The 22,833-nt window shown below is 45.7% G+C and overlaps 1 protein-coding gene across 6 annotated transcripts in view; it reads left to right on the top strand.

The window, feature by feature from the left end:
- LOC143815984 (MAP7 domain-containing protein 1-like) overlaps positions 1-22,554 on the top strand; it is a 132,264-nt gene extending 109,710 nt beyond the window's left edge. For all 6 annotated transcript variants that reach the window (XM_077295852.1, XM_077295849.1, XM_077295854.1 and 3 more), the window contains 5 exons: positions 14,316-14,360; positions 14,489-14,552; positions 14,635-14,734; positions 20,849-21,066; positions 22,037-22,554. In XM_077295852.1, the coding sequence (XP_077151967.1) occupies positions 14,316-14,360; positions 14,489-14,552; positions 14,635-14,734; positions 20,849-21,066; positions 22,037-22,047 (438 nt within the window). In that variant the 3' untranslated portion in view covers positions 22,048-22,554. The remainder of the gene's footprint in view (positions 1-14,315; positions 14,361-14,488; positions 14,553-14,634; positions 14,735-20,848; positions 21,067-22,036) is intronic.
- Positions 22,555-22,833: the final 279 nt, after the last annotated feature.

Genomic DNA, 22,833 nt, shown 5'->3' on the forward strand with positions numbered 1-22,833 from the left:
GGGCGGACGGCCTGTTGCCCCACAGCACCCATGCTGCGAGACTGAGTCCCCAAGACTCCAGACCACGCCGCCCCACCAGCACAAAGCCACAGATACTGACTCAGGACTCAGTCTCGCAGCATGGGTGCTGTGGGGCAACAGGCCGTCCGCCCTGCTGGTGCATGGCCGCTGCGGCGGTGGTCGCCGCACGGCTCCGCTCCGTTAGGGCGTTAGGACCCACTACGAGGTTTGCCGTGAAGGGGCAGTGGGCTTCATACAGTCTGATCAGAATGTTAAACTGAAAACCTCATGTTCAGTATTTAAATTTTTGCCTAGCGGCTTTAGATCAACGTATGATTTTGGGATGTGCGGTTCATGCTCTTTTTTTTCTTTTTGCACATAGCATGTACTTGTCTCTTTTTTTGGACCAGCACTCCTCCCATTTGGCTCAGGTGATTTTAATTAGCAGGAGACTGCAAAGTAAGGGGTCTAGCCCATTTTGGCTCTCACTGAAGAGCTGGAGGAAGGTGAGTTGAAATGCTCCCTTCATTTTGGTGCTGGTGCTGTGTGGTGGCCATTGTTGCTGTGGCTTTGTGCTGGTGGGGCGGCGCGGTCTGGAGTCTTGGGGACTCAGTCTCGCAGCATGGGTGCTGTGGGGCAACAGGCCGTCCGCCCTGCTGGTGCATGGCCGCTGCGGCGGTGGTCGCCGCACGGCTCCGCCCCGTTAGGGCGTTAGGACCCACTACGAGGTTTGCCGTGAAGGGGCAGTGGGCTTCATACAGTCTGATCAGAATGTTAAACTGAAAACCTCATGTTCAGTATTTAAATTTTTGCCTAGCGGCTTTAGATCAACGTATGATTTTGGGATGTGCGGTTCATGCTCTTTTTTTTCTTTTTGCACACAACTTTTGCATGTGTTGCAACTTTTGTCCATGTGGCAATTTTTCCACGTGTGAAAGTTTTGCGTGTGGCGAGTTTTCCATGAGGTGAGTTTTGCACGTGTGGCGAGTTTTGCGTGCGCCTAGTTTTCCATGAGGTGAGTTTTGCGCATGGCGCGTTTTGAACGGCGACTTTTGTGTTTCGACTTTTATGTGGCGAGGTTGGTGTATGTGTGGTGAAATGTGTGCTGAGGGTGATATGTGTTCAAGCACGTGGTAATGTGTGGCGCATTTTGTGTGTGTGTTCATATCCCCGTGTGTGGTGAGTATCCCATGTCGGAGCCCCACCTTAGCAACTGTATGGTATATACTCTTTGGCGCCATTGCTCTCACTCTCTAAGTCCCCCTTGTTCACATCTGGCAGCTGTCAATTTGCCTCCAACACTTTTCTTTCACTTTTTCCCCATTATGTAGATAGGGGCAAAATTGTTTGGTGAATTGGAACGCGCGGGGTTAAAATTTCGCCTCACAACATAGCCTATGACGCTCTCGGGGACCAGACGTGTGACAGTGCAAAATTTTGTGGCTGTAGCTGTGACGGTGCAGATGCCAATCCCGGACATACACACACACATTCCGCTTTTTATATATATATATATATACTAGCTGTACTACCCGGCTTCGCCCGGGTTAATGACTGCTGTTAGCAAAATAGAATGTGTTAACAAAAATTTATTCTGCACACAAAAACCACAAAACAAATAGATAGAAATGTAATTATTAAAAGGCAAAAACTAAGCAAATAGAAGCATTTCACAACATATATTAGCTTTGTTATACTGAGAATGTCTTTGTTGCCTATATTAACCAATCAGAGCTCAGGTTAATTAACTGTAGCAAAATAGAAGCTGAGCTGTGATTGGTTGCTATTGGCAGCCTGATAAATCCCCAGCCAACAGGAAGCCCTCCCCCCTGGCAGTATATATTAGCTCACACATACACATAATAGACAGGTCATGTGACTGACAGCTGCCGTATTTCCTATATGGTACATTTGTTGCTCTTGTAGTTTGCTTATTAATCAGATTTTTATTTTTGAAGGACAATACCAGACTTGTGTGTGTTTTAGGGCGAGTTTTATGTGTCAAGTTGTGTGTGTTGAGTTGCGTGTGGCGACATGCATGTAGCGACTTTTGTGAGATGAGTTTTGTGTGGCGACATGCGTGTAGCAACATTTTGTGTGTTGAGTTGCATGTGACAGGTTAGTGTAGCAAGTTGTGTGCAGCAAGATTTGTGCATGGCGAGTTTTGCGCGTGGCGAGTTTTATGTGTGGTGCATTTTGAGTATGTGCAAGTTTTGTGTGAGGCAACTTTTGCATGTGGTGCAACTTTTGTACATGTGGCAATTTTTCTGTGTGTGCAAGTTTTGCATGAGGTGAGTTTTCCATGAGGTGAGTTTTGCACGTGTGGCGAGTTTTGCGTGAGCCTAGTTTTGCATATGGCGAGTTTTGCATGTAGCGAGTTTTGAGTGGTGACTTTTGTGTTTCGACTTTTATGTGGCGAGGTTGGTGTGTGTGTGTGGTGAAATGTGTGCTGAGGGTGGTATATGTGTTCAAGCACGTGGTAGTGTGTGGCGCATTTTGTGTTTGTGTTCATATCCCCGTGTGTGGTGAGTATCCCATGTCGGGGCCCCACCTTAGCAACTGTACGGTATATACTCTTTGTCGCCATCGCTCTCATTCTTTAAGTCCTCATTGTTCACATCTGGCAGCTGTCAATTTTCCTCCAACACTTTTCCCTTCACTTTTTCCCCATTATGTAGATAGGAGCAAAATTGTTTGGTGAATTGGAACGCGCGGGGTTAAAATTTCACCTCACAACATAGCCTATGACGCTCTCGGGGTCCAGACGTGTGACTGTGCAAAATTTTGTGGCTGTAGCTGCGACGGTACAGATGCCAATCCCGGACATACACACATACATACATACACACATTCAGCTTTATATATTAGATATACCTGTATGTAATCTCCTGTATATAGTATATACCTGTGTGTCATCTCACCTATATATAGTATATATCTGTGTGTCATCTCCTGTATATAGTATATACCTGTATGTCATCTCCTCCTATACATAGCATATACCTGTGTCATCTCCTCCTGTATATACTATATACCTGTAGGTAATCTGCTCCTGTATATAGTATATACCTGTGTGTCATCTCCTCCTGTATATAGTATATACCTGTATGTCATCTCCTCCTGTATGTAGTATATACCTGTATGTCATCTCCTCCTGTATGTAGTATGTACCTGTATGTCATCTCCTCCTCTATATAGTATATACCTGTGTGTCATCTCTCCTGTATATAGTATATATCTGTGTGTCATCTCCTCCTGTATATAGTATATACCTGTGTGTCATCTCCCCTGTAAATAGTATATACCTGTGTGTCATCTCCTGTATATAGTATATAGCTGTATGCCATCTCCTCCTGTATTAGCCCTCGTTCACACGTTATTTGGTCAGTATTTTTACCTCAGTATTTGTAAGCTAAAATGGCAGCCTGATAAATCCCCAGCCAACAGTAAGCCCACCCCCTGGCAGTATATATTAGCTCACACATACACATAATAGACTGGTCATGTGACTGACAGCTGCCGGATTCCTATATGGTACATTTGTTGCTCTTGTAGTTTGTCTGCTTATTAATCAGATTTTTATTTTTGAAGGATACCAGACTTGTGTGTGTTTTAGGGCGAGTTTCGTGTGTCAAGTTGTGTGTGTTGAGTTGCGTGTGGCGACATGCATGTAGGGACTTTTGTGAGATGAGTTTTGTGTGGCGACATGCGTGTAGCAACTTTTTGTGTGTCGAGTTGCATGTGACAGGTTAGTGTAGCAAGTTGTGTGCAGCAAGTTTTGCGCATGGCGAGTTTTGCGCGTGGCGAGTTTTATGTGTGGTGCCTTTTGAGTATGTGCAAGTTTTGTGTGAGGCAACTTTTGCATGTGTTGCAACTTTTGTGCATGTGGCAATTTTTCTGCGTGTGGCAATTTTTCTGCGTGTGCAAGTTTTGCGTGTGGCGAGTTTTGCACGTGTGGCGAGTTTTGCATGTGGAGAGTTTTGCGCGTGGCGAGTTTTGAGCGGCGACTTTTGTGTTTCTACTTTTATGTGGCGAGGTTGGTGTATGTGTGGTGAAATGTGCACTGAGGGTGGTATATGTGTTCGAGCACGTGGTAGTGTGTGGCGCATTTTGTGTGTGTGTTCATATCCCCGTGGTGGTGTGATTATCCCATGTTGGGGCCCCACCTTAGCAACTGTACAGTATATACTCTTTAGTCCATGAGCCGGGCCAGATATCGGTACCACCCGGAGTGACTAATTTTCTTTGGTATTTTTAGGTAGATGCATGTCTGTAGTTTATTTTTTGATATGATAGCCCTTACATATACGTAGCTTATTAACCCCTTCAGCCCTAGGCCTATTTGTACCCAAGTGCCTAAGCCAATCTGACCTGTGCCACTTCATGGGCTAATAACTTTGGAACGCTTTCACCTATCCAAGCCATTCTGAGATTGTTTTCTCGTGACATATTGTACTTCACGTCAGTGCTAAATGGGAGTCAATATATTTTACCTTTCTATATAAAAAAATGCTAAATATTCGGAAATTTTGGAAAAATCGGCAATTTTTTAACTTTGAAATTCTCTGCTTTTTACAAAAATACTGATACCCCCCATAATAGTTATTAATTTACACTCCCCACATGTTTACTTCATATTGGCATCATTTTGAAAATGAAACCTTATTGTTTTACGACGTAATAGGGCTTATAGTTTTATGCGCAATTTTTCACATTTACAGCAAAACCCACTTTTCAAAGGACCAAGTCACTTCTGAAGTCACTTTAAGGGGCTTACATAACAGAAACCACCCATAAATTACCCCATTTTGCAAACTACACCCCTCAAGCTGTTCAAAACTCATTTTTAAAAACTGTTAACCCTTTAGGTGTTCCACAGGAATTTTAGCAGAATGAAGGCGAAATTTCAAAATTTCATTTTTTTTCCAGATATTACATTGTAATCCAATTTTACCTGCAACCTAGCAAGGGTTAACGGCAAACCCAAACTTGGTTACCCTAATTCTGCAGTTTATAGAAACACCCCACATGTACTCGTAAACTAAAGTATGGGCACACAGCACAGCTCAACACGGAAGGAGCGCTATGTGGTTTTTGGGTGGCGGATTCACTGGAAGAAATCTAGGGGGCCATGTCACATTTGAAGGCTGCCTGAGGTACCCCCACAGTGGAAACACCAAAAAGTGACCCTATTTTGGAAACTACACCCCCAAGGAATCTTTTAGGGGGTATAGTGACCACTTTGACCCAACCAGTGTTTCACAGTAGTTGGAAACACTTGGTTGAGAAAATGGAAAAAGTGCATTTTTTACATGAAGGTGTCATTTTAGGCTCATTTTTTTATTTTTAAGAGGTGTACCAGCAAAAAATGCACCCCACTATTTGTTCACCAATCTCTCCCGAACACAACAACACCCGATATGTTGTCGTACACTGCAGTATTGGGGAACGGCAGGCCTCGGAAGGGAAGGAGCGCCAAATGACTTTTGGAGTGCAAATTTTACTGGAAGAAATCTAGGGGGCTATGTCACATTTGAAGACACCCTGAGGTGCCCCAACACACGCACACACACTGACACATACACGTACACACTGACACATACATGGTCGAGACCATGCTGGCCCTGGTTCGAGCTTCAAGAGAAGGCAACTGGATGCTTCACCTAGGAGCAATCCGACAGATGATACCATGGTGTTTTGCCTATGACAAGGTCAACTATGCCCGATACCTAACCTATTACTATGCCACAATGTCTCGGCTGCCCATAGAACACCCAGAGGTCCATGAATACTTCATGCAAGGTGGCTTTTCGGTCCAGATCGGTAGCAAGAATCCTTTTGGACGAATTCCTGTGGACCAGACCATTGAAGAGACAATCAACAAAGACACCCAGACACCAGGGGGCACAAAAGGCTTCAGCCTCAAAGTTGGAGCTGTTTCCAGGTTCTACCTGACATCAGAGTACCGCAGTATGTACTTGAGGCAGCTGAGGGCCCTGGTAGGCCAACAATATACTGACTTCAGCCATTCAGACCTACAGGTGTCTAGGATTAGAAGAGATGAAGCCGATGTCCAATCTTTCGTTCAACTGCTGGAGACAGGTTGGGTGAACCCCTTCAACAAAGAGCATAATGGTGAACTTATCAGTTTGTCAACAGCGACTGTAGCACCACCAGATGTAGCCAAAGACCTTCAAGGGGCATACAGTATAGGAGAGGATGCATATCAAACATTCAAGGATGAGCGTTTGGGTACCGATAAGCCAACTACATTGTTTCATGACAAGATGACGAAGAACAAACTTAAAACGTTCTCTAACATCCAAATGAAGACACGCAGACAAGGTCTTGGCAAGGAGGTAATTTTGAAGGCTGACAGAAACCTATTTGGCCAGATGATACTTGTAGCTGAGAACAGAAAGCTACAAATGAGTGATGTCTTGACTCATCCCCTGGGTCCATTGCCATGGGCACTTGCCAATGGTGATGGGTCTATCCGCAAGACCAACAAGGCTGCCCTCGCAAGGGAGTTGGAGAGGAATGCTCGTCCTGCAGAAGTGATCCCCGAGCCCTCTGCAACCATCATTGATGGGATGAGCCTGGTTCAGAAACTGAAGGGAAACAATGCAACATTTGGCCAGCTAGCAGGCACAGCAATGAGTCGCGCTATCCATGAGGGTGCTAAGAGCAAGCGCATTGATATTGTCTTTGACGTCTACAAGGAGACATCCATCAAAGATACAGAAAGAGTCAACAGATATGAAGGCACAGGGATCCATTTCAAGAACATTCAACATGGGCACAACATCCAGCAGTGGAAAAAGCTTCTAAGTAGTTCCTCCAACAAGGCAAGTCTCATAAAGTTTCTGGTAGAAGAATGGAAGGCGAAACACCACAGGGAGAAGCTTGAGGAGAAGGAGCTGTATGTCACATGTGAGCAGCTCTGCTTTAAGATCACCAAAGAACAGTGGGAAGAGGCTGCTGACCTTAAGTCAAATCAAGAAGAAGCAGACACACGCCTCCTTCTCCATGCTCTTCATGCAGCAGAATCTGGTTACAAGTCGGTCATCATCACTTCGGAGGATACTGATGTCATGGTCCTGTGTCTGGGCATGTGCCACAAAATCCCATCCCACCTGTTCCAGAAATGCGGTACACAGAACCGGACAAGATTCCTGGATATCACCACTCTGAGCCGAACATTGGGAGGCAGCGTATGTGATTCATTGATTGGTATGCATGCATTTACAGGCTGTGACACCGTCAGTGCATTCGCTGGCCGTGGGAAGATGACGACACTCAAGCAGTTGAAGATGAACAAGACATACCAGGATGCCTTTCAGGAAGTTGGTCGTTCATGGGAAGTGTCTACCGAACTTTTTGAGAAGTTACAGGAAATCACCTGCCACATGTACCTGCCAACTACCCAAACAACTGAGGTAAACAGGCTCCGTTATCAGCTGTTCTGTGCCAGACGTGGAGTGGTAGAGTCAAGTCAACTCCCTCCTTGCCAGGACTGCCTTTTCATGCATGCACTGCGTGCAAACTACCAGGCTGCGATCTGGAGGAGAAGTCTGCAGAGCCAGCCATGGGTTGCAAACCCAACAGACTGCGGTTGGATGATAGATAACGACGGAAAGCTTGTTGTCAAGTGGATGCAAGGGGCACCAGCACCAGAAGCTATTATACAGCTACTGTCCTGCAAGTGTGTGCGGTCATGTGAACTTCCTCAGTGTACTTGCCTCAGCAATGGCCTGAAGTGCACAGACATGTGCAGATTACAGACATGCCAGAACAAGGGTACTGAAGACGAGCCAGTAGAACAACAGTCAGATTCAGAGTCCGATGTTGAAGATATTATGGAGTAACATATATATATATATATATATATATATATATATATATATATATATATACACTCACCGGCCACTTTATTAGGTACACCATGCTAGTAACGGGTTGGACCCCCTTTTGCCTTCAGAACTGCCTCAATTCTTCGTGGCATAGATTCAACAAGGTGCTGGAAGCATTCCTCAGAGATTTTGGTCCATATTGACATGATGGCATCACACAGTTGCCGCAGATTTGTCGGCTGCACATCCCAAAGATGCTCCATACAAGGCAGGATGGATCCATGCTTTCATGTTGTTTACGCCAAATTCTGACCCTACCATCCGAATGTCGCAGCAGAAATCGAGACTCATCAGACGAAGCAACGTTTTTCCAATCTTCTACTGTCCAATTTCGATGAGCTTGTACAAATTGTAGCCTCAGTTTCCTGTTCTTAGCTGAAAGGAGTGGTACCCGGTGTGGTCTTCTGCTGCTGTAGCCCATCTGCCTCAAAGTTCGACGCACTGTGCGTTCAGAGATGCTCTTAGGCCTACCTTGGTTGTAACGGGTGTCGATTTGAGTCACTGTTGCCTTTCTATCAGCTCGAACCAGTCTGCCCATTCTCCTCTGACATCTGGCATCAACAAGGCATTTCCGCCCACAGAACTGCCGCTCACTGGATTTTTTTTCTTTTTCGGACCATTCTCTGTAAACCCTAGAGATGGTTGTGCGTGAAAATCCCAGTAGATCAGCAGTTTCTGAAATACTAAGACCAGCCCTTCTGGCACCAACAACCATGCCACGTTCAAAGGCACTCAAATCACCTTTCTTCCCCATACTGATGCTCGGTTTGAACTGCAGGAGATTGTCTTGACCATGTCTACATGCCTAAATGCACTGAGTTGCCGCCATGTGATTGGCTGATTAGAAATTAAGTGTTAACAAGAAGTTGGACAGGTGTACCTAATAAAGTGGCCGGTGAGTGTATATATATATATATATATATATATATATATATATATGCACATGACATGTTCAGTGTGTATTTACATAACTTGGATTAAATTTTGTTACAAATACTACATCTAGTCACTCCGGGTGGTACCGATATCGTCATATTTGGTTCTTGGCTCATGCTAAAATTCCTGTGGAACACCTAAAGGGTTAACAGTTTTTAAAAATGAGTTTTGAACAGCTTGAGGGGTGTAGTTTGCAAAATGGGGTAATTTATGGGTGGTTTCTGTTATGTAAGCCCCTTAAAGTGACTTCAGAAGTGACTTGGTCCTTTGAAAAGTGGGTTTTGCTGTAAATGTGAAAAATTGCGCATAAAACTATAAGCCCTATTACGTCGTAAAACAATAAGGTTTCATTTTCAAAATGATGCCAATATGAAGTAAACATGTGGGGAGTGTAAATTAATAACTATTATGGGGGGTATCAGTATTTTTGTAAAAAGCAGAGAATTTCAAAGTTAAAAAATTGCCGATTTTTCCAAAATTTCCGAATATTTAGCATTTTTTTATATAGAAAGGTAAAATATATTGACTCCCATTTAGCACTGACGTGAAGTACAATATGTCACGAGAAAACAATCTCAGAATGGCTTGGATAGGTGAAAGCGTTCCAAAGTTATTAGCCCATGAAGTGGCACAGGTCAGATTGGCTTAGGCACTTGGGTACAAATAGGCCTAGGGCTGAAGGGGTTAATAAGCTACGTATATGTAAGGGCTATCATATCAAAAAATAAACTACAGACATGCATCTACCTAAAAATACCAAAGAGAATTAGTCACTCCGCTTGGTACCGATATCGTCAAATTTGGTTCTTGGCTCATGGACTACTTTGGTGCCATCGCTGTCATTCTTTAAGTCCCCCTTGTTCACATCTGGCAGCTGTTAATTTGCCTCCAACACTTTTCCTTTCATTTTTTCCCCATTATGTAGATAGGGGCAAAATTGTTTGGTGACTTGGAAAGCGCGGGGTTAAAATTTCACCTCACAATATAGCTTTGACGCTCTCAGGGTCCAGACGTGTGACTGTGCAAAATTTTGTGCCTGTAGCTGCGACGCCTCCAACACTTTTCCTTTCACTTTTTCCCCATTATGTAGATAGGGGCAAAATTGTTTGGTGAATTGGAAAGCGCGGGGTTAAAATTTCACCTCACAACATAGCCTATGACGCTCTCGGGGTCCAGACGTGTGACTGTGCAAAATTTTGTGGCTGTAGCTGCTACGGTTCAGATGCCAATCCCGGACATACATACATACATACATACATACACACACACACACATTCAGCTTTATATATTAGATATATATATATATATATATATATATATATATATATATATATATATATATATATATATATATATATATATATATATATATATATATATATATATATATATATATATCTCTTTTTTATCACATTTTATTCCTCCTTTTTCCAGTGGTATGATGAAGAACCATAATTTTTCCCAAGTTTTTAATTTTCACAGCGATCACTGGAGGTGATCTAGTATGACTGTTTTATAGATCCGGACATTTCCGATGCGGCGATACCAAATATGTACCTCTTTTCTTTTTTTTTTTCTCTTTTTTTTTTTTAACATAAAAATGTGTGATTGGTGCCTTTTTTTTTTTTTTTTTTTTTTTTTTTGCAAGTTTTCAAAAAATATATATTTTTACAATTTTTTAAAACTTTCTTTTTATTTTTTTTTTACTTTAGTTCTTCTATGGGAATGGGACTTTCAGTTTTTTTTTTACTTTGTTCGCTGGTATAATGCATTTGCAAGACACCAGCATTGCAATACATTATACCTGTAGAGAAGCTTTTAAGACCATGCTCTAAGAAAGGTCGAAGAAGCTTGTCATAGGGTCATCCCTCTGCCTGCCTTCTAAATGTTGCGATCAGTCTTTAATGCAGGAGCTCGGCCACTAGCAGCGCCAAGCTCTTGCTGTGATCAGCAGGACCTTCTTATATTTCATTCTGTGATCACTCAGATTGACTGACCTACCTGTGACATCCCTACACTCATCATGGGAGACTTTAACATCCCCATCAGTGATCCCCTCTCCCAATCTGCCTCTCATCTTCTTTCTCTAACTTATTCATTTGGCCTCTCACAGTTTACTAATTCTCCTACGCATGAGGACGGGAATACTCTGGACCTGGTTTTCTCCCGTCCCGGATCACTGCACGACTTTACTAACTCCTCTCTGCCGCTTTCGGACGACAACCTTCTTTCCTTCTCTGTCAAGAATTATCTCCTCACTCGGGACACCCCCACTTACCACACTTATCGGAATACATGTTCCATTAATACCCAGCAGCTTATGGACAATCTCCACACATCTCTAGCCCCCATCTCCTCCCTCTCCTGTTCAGACTTAGCATTGTCGCACTTCAATAACACACTGAAGAATGCCCTAGATGAAGCAGCACCTTCTACATGCAGAAAGACCCGACACAGACAACGACAGCCCTGGCACACTATGCAAACACGCTTTCTCCAGCGTTGCTCAAAGTGTGCAGAGCGGCAGTGGAGAAAATCTCTTAGCAGAAGACTTCATCCACTATAAGTTCATGCTCAAAACCTATAACTCTGCCCTTTATCTGGCCAAACAATCCTACTTCACCACCCTCATCACCTCACTATCCAACAACCCAAAATGACTTTTTGAAGCCTTTAACTCCCTCCTGAAACCTAAAGTACAGGCCCCCATCACCAATCTCAGTGGTGAGGATCTGGCCACTTATTTCCTAGAAAAAATCAACCACATCCACCAGGATATCTCAGCCCAATCTCCTCAGTGCCTGGACCCCCTTCCCTGCCGCACCTCAAGCTCACTAGACATCTTTGAGCCGGTTTCAGATGAAGAAGTTTCCAAGCTCCTCGCTTCTGCTCGGCCTGCAACCTGCAACAGTGACCCCATTCCTTCACATCTCCTGCAGTCTCTCACCAGTGGTCACCACTCACTTGACTAAAATATTTAACCTCTCTCTTACTTCAGGTATCTTTCCCTCATTTAAACATGCCATCATAACCCCTTTACTTAAAAAGCCATCCCTGGACCAGAACTGCACTGCTAACTATAGACCTGTCTCTAACCTTTCCTTCATCTCTAAACTCCTGGAACGCTTGGTCCACTCCAGTCTAATCCGCTATCTCTCGGATAACCCTCTTCTCGACCCCTTACAATCTAGTTTCCGCTCTTTACGCTCCACTGAAACTGTCCTCACTAAAGTCTCTAATGATCTAATAACAGCTAAATCCAAAGGTCATTGCTCTCTGCTGATTCTCCTGGATCTCTCTGCCGCATTTGACACTGTGGATCACCAGCTCCTTCTCACTATGCTCTGCTCCATAGGCCTCAAGGACACAGCCCTCTCCTGGTTCTCCTCCTACCTCACTGACCGCTCCTTCACTGTATCCTTTGCCGGCTCCTCTTCCTCCTCCCCTTACTATCGGGGTTCCGCAGGGCTCAGTTCTAGGCCCCCTCCTCTTCTCTCTATACACGGCCCCTATTGGACAAACAATCAGTAGATTTGGGTTCCAGTATCATCTCTATGCTGATGACACCCAATTATACACTTCTTCCCCTGACATCACCCCTACCCTAATTAAAAATACCAAGGATTGTCTGTCTGCTGTCTCTAACATCATGTCCTCCCTCTATCTGAAACTAAATCTCTCCAAAACGGAACTTCTTGTGTTTCTCCCTTCTACTAACCTTACTCTACGCAACATCGAAATTACCCTGGAGGGTTCAACCATAACTCCCAAGCAGCATGTCCGCTGTCTTGGGGTCATATTCGACACCGAACTTTCCTTTACTCCCTATATCCGATCATTCACTCCCTCTTGTCACCTGCATCTCAAAAACATCTCCAGAATCCAACCTTTTCTCACCTTTGAAACTGCTAAGACTCTTACTGTCGCTCTTATTCATTCTTGTCTGGACTACTGCAACTCTCTTCTGATAGGTCTCCCTCTTACCAAACTTTCTCCTCTCCAATCCATCTTGAATGCGGCAGCCAGGGTCATATTTCTGTCTAGCTGCTTCACCGATGCCTCCATCTTGTGCCAGTCATTACACTGGCTACCCATTCGCTACAGGGTCCAGTATAAACTCATCTCTCTTACCCACAAAGCTCTCCACAGTTCTGCACCACCTTATATCTCATCTCTGTCTATCGCCCTACACGTCCCCTCCGTTCTACAAATGACCTAAGACTAACATCCCCTGTAATCCGAACCTCGCACCTCCGTCTCCAAGACTTCTCTCGTGCTGCACCAGCTCTCTGGAATGCACTTCCCCAGATGATCAGGCTGATACCTAGCCCCGACCTATTCAAGCGCGCTTTAAAAACCCATCTCTTCAAACAAGCCTACCACATCAACTACTCAGTAAACTAACTTTGCCCTGTTCCCTCCTTCCAAATATCATTCTGAATCTGCACCCTACTATTCATCTGTCTCCACACCCTCCATGCACATGATAACTGCACTTGATACTTGACTATTGCACTTAAACACACGGGCTGATGACCGGATCATGCAGCTTTATATGAAAATCCCTATTTATTATGATTGCCAGACCTGAAATAACAAGCACTTTTCACCTATTGTGTCCCCCCATTTCCTTGTAGATTGTAAGCTTGCGAGCAGGGACCTCACCCCTAATGTCACTGTTTAAATTGTCTTAACTTGTATTGAATTTGTCTGTACATGTCCCTGCTTAATTGTAAAGTGCTGCGGAATATGTTGGGGCTATATAAATAAAAATTATTATTACTGACCGATCACAGCTCTCTGAGTGTGGGGACCGATGGCACTCGTAATAGCTGCACGGAACTGTCACTGCAAGTTTACACGCAGTGACCGTTTAATGTCATGACAGACATAGCACATCATGCTGCGGAAACTGACACCCGCTCATAACGTGCTATGTCCGTCATGCGTCATAAAAGGGGTTAATATTTGTTGCACAGGAAAAAAATGACCTGGCAACGTGATTCTCCACATCGGTACAATTACAGCAATACCAAAAGTGTACATGGAAAGCTGTTAAAACATTGGTGACAGCTGTGTAGGCTCTAGCTATATAATTCTGTGATTTCATATCTGAAAGGGATTTCTTCTAAATGGAAGCTAACTAACCTTATGCCAGCCAGGTATAATGTGCACACACAGAGTAATATTCTGAAAAACACCTTGGCTTTTTTTTCAGCATTACAGTTTACTTGATCCATGTGACTAGAATTGGAAACAATCTCCATATAGAGAGAAAATTCCTATGGCCAATAGAATGGTGATGATGGTTATTTGAATGTGAATATTTAAAATGCCTTCTGCTGGCCATGCAAATTTGATAGGTATCTGAAATTGTCACCAACAATTTCTCTATGGTAATGCTGGATGTTTTGCTTTTTGTATGTCATATTACAAATATTCATTCTTGATCCTTGCCTATTTCAGCGTCTTGAAGAAATAATGAAAAGGACACGGAAATCGGATGTTCAAGTAAGTACTTCTCATGTTTGGTATCTAACAGGCTATTGGATTATGTATTGCTAGAGAAGAAAAATGCACAAAATGAAACCGTTTAGTAGACTTAAGGGTTTTAAATGTAATCTTGTGGCTCCTTGCAGAAAAAGGATGATAAACAAACAGTGAATGGGAAGGAAACCAAACAAGAATCTGTTCACAACAAAGGTAAGTCATTAAGACCCTATCGAGGCTAACATGCATTCTTCATTTCATATGACCAAAAGTAACTAAAATGTCTTATTTGCAGATGAAGCAGAATCCTCAGAAGTAATCATGAAGATTGAACTTCCAGAGAAGAAAGTTGTAAGGATACAGGACAAAATGGCAGGAGCTGATTTGCCTCAGGGGTAAGCGCGAGCAGAGTTGGCCACCTATTTATCTTCCACACTTCTTCTTATGTAGGATCTACACTGGCTACAACAAAAAGCTCATCAGCTCCAAAAAATCCAACACATTCTAAATGAAATGGCATGACATGTAATGAATGACAGTGTGCTCCCTTGATCTACATGTCTCACACTCAGGCTGCCACTGGGAATTTCGGGGCCCCATACTGGCAAAATTTTCAGGCCCCCCTGAGACTCCGCTCCCGCATCCACCCCTTGAACATTCTACAGTCCGGTTGCTCACTCATAGAAAAACTCTACTTCTGCACCACATCCTCACCAATCACACATTATCAGTTCCCATCTAGCACCAGATCACATACATAGCCAGCAGCTTTTGTTTTGGCCAAAAGATTTTTTTTTAAGCCGCTACCACAACAAGGTAGACTCTTTTGGCAGGGCCCTTCTCTACTCTAACTTATTAAACATTTGTTAAAATATCCAATACTCTTTTTAGGTATATTTTCATTTGTTTCTCTAAGGGAATATGTCACATACTTTTTTTTAAATGAACAATAATACCACATACAAGGGACAAAAACTGTCACACCATGGCTGGACCACATGTTACTACCACATAGCTACTGAATAATACCACATACAAGGAACAAATACCGCCACACTATGACCAGACCATATATCACCACCACATAGTAAACGAATAATACCATAAACAAGGGACAAATACTGCCACATCATGACCGGACCACATATTACCACCACAGTGACCGAATAATACCACTTACACACACCGCCACACTATGACCAGACCATATATTACCACCACATACAAGGAACAGATACCGCCACACCATGACCGGACCACATATTACCACCACGTAGTGACCGAATACTACAAAACTGATCATTAATTAAAAAAAAACCACAATACTAATATTACCAGAAGTGTCGTGATATACAGGAGCTTTGTGCATAGTATACAGTGTATAGTGTCATTGTACAGGTCATACAGTGCTCACCAGTGACATTTTATACAGGAGATCTGTATATAGTGTACAGGTAATACAGGGATCACTGGTGATATTATACACAGGAATTCTGTATATAATGTCAGTGTACAAGTAATACAGAGATCACCAGTGGCATTATACACAGGAGCTCTGTATATAGTATACAATGTATAGTGTCAGTGTACAGGTAACACACTGACTCCCCGGTGATGTCTCTAGTTGAAGTTCTTCATCTTCATCCAGCGCACACCAACATTACTTTTTCCAGCCAGGACTCGTCTCTGCAGAAAATAACACCGTTATCTAGAGCACATTCCCCAACGTCTACACTACGCCAGATGAAGAAAAAAAGCGACAGTGTTGCCCTGCACAGTAACAGGACCTCCCACCCCCAACTGAAAACAGTATCCTGAAAACAAAAGATCACAGCAGTAATAATATCCTATAATTCGCCTCTACCCTAATAATGTCCTACATCCTGCTCTATGTACTCCATTCTGAACATGACTTGTCTCCTTCCTGGCTCCGTGTCTCAACACACTTCCCCCTGGGCGCAACCAATCAGCGACAGGCACAGTCCGGCCGCGAATTGGCCCCTCCCTACTCCCCTTCAGTCAGTGCCCCCTCCATACTCCCCTCCAGTCAGAGCCCACATAGTGTTTTAGCAGTCCGTTAAACAGACTGCGTGACACCGCGGTGTCACGCAGTCCGTTAACGCTGCTATCTAATATATAATTGCCTAGAATACTACTTCCTGCAATTTGTGCCAACTTCCGTGGCTTTGTCCGGAGCTATTGTCCGGAGCTATTGTCCGGAGCTAATGTCCGGAGCTAATGTCCGGAGATAAGTGACGTCACCAGTGTCCTACACCCAGGCAGAGCACAGTGGCCCCAGGCAGAGCACAGGGGCCCCAGGCAGAACATGGGGCCCCAGGCAGAGCACAGGGGCCCCAGGCAGCATATGGGGCCCCAGGCAGAGCACAGGGGCCCCAGGCAGCATATGGGGCCCCAGGCAGAGCACAGTGGCCCCAGGCAGAGCACACACCAAATCGGAGGCCGAGGGGCCCCGCCAACCAAATCGGAGGCCGAGGAGCCCCGCCCACCAAATCGGAGGCCGAGGGTCCCCGCCCACCAAATCGGAGGCCGAGGGTCCCCGCCCACCAAATCGGAAGCCGAGGGTCCCCGCCCACCAAATCGGAGGCCGAGGGTCCCCGCCCACCAAATCGGAGGCCGAGGGTCCCCGCCCACCAAATCGGAGGCCGAGGGTCCCCGCCCACCAAATCGGAGGCCGAGGGTCCCCGCCCACCAAATCGGAGGCCGAGGGTCCCCGCCCTCCAAATCGGAGGCCGAGGGTCCCCGCCCACCAAAGCGGAGGCCGAGGGTCCCCGCCCACCAAAGCGGAGGCCGAGGGGCCCCGCCCACCAAATCGGAGGCTGAGGGGCCCCGCCCACCAAAGCGGAGGCCGAGGGTCCCCGCCCACCAAAGCGGAGGTCGAGGGTCCCCGCCCACCAAATCGGAGGCCGAGGGTCCCCGCCCACCAAATCGGAGGCCGAGGGTCCCCGCCCACCAAATCGGAGGCCGAGGGTTCCCGCCCACCAAATCGGAGGCCGAGGGTCCCCGCCCACCAAATCGGAGGCCGAGGGTCCCCACCCACCAAATCGGAACCCGGAGGGGCCCCACCAATCAAATCGGAGGCCGAGGAGCCCCGCCCACCAAAAGTAAGTGCGCCCCCGGGTGCAAAAGTAAGTGCGCCCCCGGGTGCAAAAGTAAGTGCGCCCCCGGGTGCAAAAGTAAGTGCGCCCCCGGGTGCAAAAGTAAGTGCGCCCCCGGGTGCAAAAGTAAGTGCGCCCCCGGCCCCGGGTGCAAAAGTAAGTGCGCCCCCCAGTCCCGTGTGTGAAAAGTGCTGCTGTAAAGCTGGTAGCGCTGTTCAAGCACCATGTATTTCCTTCAGGAAATGCCCATCTAATATATAATTGCCTAGAATACTACTTCCTGCAATTTGTGCCAACTTCCGTGGCTTTGTCTGGAGCTAATGTCTGGAGCTAATGTCTGGAGCTAATGTCTGGAGCTAATGTCTGGAGCTAATGTCTGGAGCTAATGTCTGGAGCTAATGTCTGGAGCTAATGTCTGGAGCTAATGTCTGGAGCTAATGTCTGGAGATAATGTCCGGAGATAATGTCCGGAGATAATGTCCGGAGATAATGTCCGGAGATAAGTGACGTCACCAGTGTCCTACACCCAGGCAGAGCACAGGGGCCCCAGGCAGAGCACAGGGGCCCCAGGCAGAGCACAGTGGCCCCAGGCAGAGCACAGGGGCCCCAGGCAGCATATGGGGCCCCAGGCAGAGCACAGTGGTCCCAGGCAGAGCACAGGGGCCCCAGGCAGCCTATGGGGCCCCAGGCAGAGCACAGGGGCCCCAGGCAGCATATGGGGCCCCAGGCAGAGCACAGGGGCCCCAGGCAGAGCACAGTGGCCCCAGGCAGAGCACAGGGGCCCCAGGCAGAACATGGGGCCCCAGGCAGAGCACAGGGGCCCCAGGCAGAGCACAGGGGCCCCAGGCAGAGCACAGGGGCCCCAGGCAGAGCACAGGGGCCCCAGGCAGAGCACAGGGGCCCCAGGCAGAGCACAGTGGCCCCAGGCAGAGCACAGGGGCCCCAGGCAGAACATGGGGCCCCAGGCAGAACATGGGGCCCCAGGCAGAGCACAGGGGCCCCAGGCAGAGCACAGGGGCCCCAGGCAGCATATGGGGCCCCAGGCAGAGCACAGGGGCCCCAGGCAGCATATGGGGCCCCAGGCAGAGCACAGTGGCCCCAGGCAGCATATGGGGCCCCAGGCAGAGCACAGGGGCCCCAGGCAGCATATGGGGCCCCAGGCAGAGCACAGTGGCCCCAGGCAGCATATGGGGCCCCAGGCAGAGCACAGGGGCCCCAGGCAGCATATGGGGCCCCAGGCAGAGCACAGTGGTCCCAGGCAGAGCACAGGGGCCCCAGGCAGCTTATGGGGCCCCAGGCAGAGCACAGTGGCCCCAGGCAGAACATGGGGCCCCAGGCAGAGCACAGGGGCCCCAGGCAGAGCACAGGGGCCCCAGGCAGAACATGGGGCCCCAGGCAGAGCACAGGGGCCCCAGGCAGAGCACAGGGGCCCCAGGCAGCATATGGGGCCCCAGGCAGAGCACAGGGGCCCCAGGCAGCATATGGGGCCCCAGGCAGAGCACAGTGGCCCCAGGCAGAGCACAGGGGCCCCAGGCAGCATATGGGGCCCCAGGCAGAGCACAGTGGTCCCAGGCAGAGCACAGGGGCCCCAGGCAGCCTATGGGGCCCCAGGAAGAACATGGGGCCCCAGGCAGAGCACAGGGGCCCCAGGCAGAGCACAGGGGCCCCAGGCAGCATATGGGGCCCCAGGCAGAGCACAGTGGTCTCAGGTAGAGCACAGGGGCCCCAGGCAGCCTATGGGGCCCCAGGCAGCATATGGGGCCCCAGGCAGAGCACAGGGGCCCCAGGCAGCATATGGGGCCCCAGGCAGAGCACAGTGGCCCCAGGCAGCATATGGGGCCCCAGGCAGAGCACAGGGGCCCCAGGCAGCATATGGGGCCCCAGGCAGAGCACAGCGATATTTTGGACCACTGTGCGGTGTTTCAGACCCCCTGTGTGATGTCTGGGGCCCTGTTCTTAAGTATATTAAAGATTAAAGTAACGTATATTAAAGTATATTCTAGATCAAATTTGACACGTTTATGAGCACCATTGAGTGATATACTCAAGAATGACATAATTTTTCAACATTTTATGGTTTCAAACTGTAAACACTCAGAGTTTTTTTTACTTCAACCAGAAAACCTTAACGGTTCATAAAAAACTTGACTGTTCAGGATATGATAAAAGTCATAGTATTCTGAATCTTTAACTTATAAAGATACCTTTACATGGGGTGATTATTGGTTCCAGAGAGGCTTTCGGCCGATAATCGTACACATGGCTGGTGACAGGACAATACAATATAAACGTTCAAAGGTAAACACTGATAACATTAAAATCTAATATATAATTGCCTAGAATACTACTTCCGGCAATTTGTGCCAACTTCCGTGGCTTTGTCCGGAGATAATGTCCGGAGATAAGTGACGTCACCAGCGTCCTACACCCGCTCAGGGTGGACAAAGATATATGCCTTCGTGGTGCGCGGCACTTTTCTGATTGGTTGCCGCCTGCCGCGAGCGACCAATCAGAAATGTGCCGTACTGTCAAGAATTGTCAAGAGCTGGTGAGTGCAGCCATTTTTTGTTCTTTCTTACTATTATTTATTAATTGTATTATTCTTACATTTGAATAAATAAAGTATATATGGATTCTAGACTCCCGATTCTTTAGAATCGGGCTGCCATCTAGTTAACCCTATAAGTGTGACCAACTTTTTACTATTGATGCTGCATTTGCAGCATCAATAGTACAAACATATAATGTTAAAAATAATAATAATTAAAAAAAAAATAATTATATTCTCACCTTCCTGCGTCCGCGGCAGCCTTTCCCGCTCCTCGCGACGCTCCGGTCCTAAGAATGCATTGCGGCAATGACCCCAGATGACGTAGCGGTCTCACGAGACCACTACATCATCACGGGTTATTGCCCCAATGCATTACTGGGAGCGGAGCGTCGCGAGGAGCATCGCTAAAGGCCTGGGCTGTATCCGATGGCCGGCAGAAGGTGAGTATATAACTATTTTTTATTGTTTTTTTACTGCGACAAACGCAGTCCGGCCGCGAATTGGCGCAGGATTTGAACCACGCTTCGCTAATTGGTCTTGCCTGGCCGGACGAATCCTGTGTATTCATTGCATTATTCTGAAATCTTCATAAAATAAACTACACACATATTCTAGAATACCCGATGCGTTAGAATCGGGCCACCATCTAGTAATAGAAATAAACACTTGAAATAGATCACTCTGTTTGTAATGACGCTATATAATATATGAGTTTTGATGATATTCGAATTTTCTGAGAATCACCTGTAGCTGCCTGTACCCAACCTTTAGGTGACCACTGATGTATATGCATATGCACATGACCTTACCATGCAGGCTAATATTTTCAGTATTTTATTTAGGGTACCTGGACACATAGTGAATGGGGTGCAAACATCCAAACAGGAAAATGGATTCTCCTCTAAAGAATCATCCCCTGCCTTTGAGGAGGTGATAACGTTGTCCGAAATTAGCAGTTCCAATGGAGATAAAGTTATTCCTCCGGCAGAGCCAATAATCGCTTTTGCAGGCAAAGATGCTTTCATAAAAAAGTCAACTGTCCAGCCGCCTCAGATAACAGGTAAGGCACTAGCATATTTAGTGTTCTTGTGCAAGTCAATCCAATTGTAGCAGCGTAATACACTACAGTCACATCTTACAGCTAAATATGAGTGCTGGTATATAATTACATGAATGTTCGTTTAGGTAAATAAACGTAACCCCTGTTAAATTCACCAGCAAATCACTGCTGTCAACTCCTTTGATTGTGTAAGATGTCCTCCAGTTTATTTTTGTTCATTATTTCTGGCCTTTTAGTTAAAGAATAATTTCTATTTATTTTCTTAAAGAAAAAATGTATATTCAACTGTGTTTTTTTTTCAAATGACACTATATAGTTGCATGTACATTTAATGTCATATTAGCAATACAGATGGCCCGTAGAGACTTTTCTTTTTCTGTTTTATAAACGTATGCCTTAACCTGGCCAATAAACGTAGTGTGGAAAATCCTTACCTGTACAACCAAGATTATCTTTTCAGGTCATATTATTTACATTAAAAATGACCTAGGATTCTATTCCCTATGTATTCATAATTTTAGAGCCTCTTTTCGCAAAACCTGGCATTGTGCTGTTCTTCTGTTTATCCTTTTAGAAAATTAGGAATATGGTTACAAGTGGGGTCATGTGTCTCTCCACACTGTGAGGGCTTGCCCAAACTGGCGCAGATTCCATCATGCAAGAGGATCGGGCCGATTATGCTAATGACACGCTGCTTAAACTCTGTCAGAGTTTGAGCCAAGTGTCCTCTTACTGTGAAGTTAAAGACCACCTCACCAGATAAATCCCCCTGTGTATCCAGCACCAGCGCTTCCTGACAATTTGTATTTACTGTGCTGCAGCAATGATGCCCCTGACTATCAGTGGTGGCACTGGAACAGCTGGGGACTTAATCAGCTGGGGATTTTCCCCCATTGGCCAAATATTTTAAGATCTTAGAAAACCCCTTTAATTTTCAATGTCTTTTTTTTTTATTTTTTTTATTTTGCAGAAGTCCTGTAATCATTTTCAACATTGTCTGAGTTCCTGTTGGCTGAGTGGACCTTGGTAAACTAGCAGAGACCTTGGGACAAAAAATTATTATGTTTTAGTCTTTCTGCTGTTTGCATGAACGGAAAATGGTTACTACCGCTGATGGCTCTATGATCTGAACGAGCTGAAAGGAATATGTTAACTACAATGATGATGGTTACAACTAGGAGACATTACCAGTGCCACAATCTATCTACTTTTGACAAATACTGGACACTTAGTGTTATTACAATTTTTGTGTTTTTTTTTTTTCTTTTTAACATGCACCTTATATTAAAACAAGACTGACAAGGTTTAGCTCACAAAACAAGAAGAAACATAAAAAGAATAAAATGATTAAAGTGGAATATCTCCCGGCCATGGTTGAAAACGTGGGAATGAGCTTGTTGGTGTTCCTAATTATTTAGCTATTTAATAAAACAGACTGCTGGGTACAATGATGTATGTGAATTCTGTAAATAAAACCTCACAGTGTTACATCCACAGTTGTGATTTATTGCTTGTCTTTTTGTAGGAATTTGAAGTTAATTCTTGTTAGCACTGAGCTTTTTTTTTTACTGAAGTGCTAAGTTAGGCTAGTTTCACATTTGCGTTTAAAAATGCAGCGTTTAAAACGCAAACGCAGGTGGTGACAAAAACACATGTAAAAAAACGCAGCGTTTTGACGCGTTTACATGCGTTTTTTTCCTGCGTTTGCGTTTTTGAAACGCATGCTGAGAAGTGTGTGACAGCTGCCAATCATCAAAATCATCTAGA

Source organism: Ranitomeya variabilis, chromosome 3, assembly GCF_051348905.1.
Source record: "Ranitomeya variabilis isolate aRanVar5 chromosome 3, aRanVar5.hap1, whole genome shotgun sequence".
NCBI lineage: Eukaryota > Metazoa > Chordata > Amphibia > Anura > Dendrobatidae > Ranitomeya > Ranitomeya variabilis.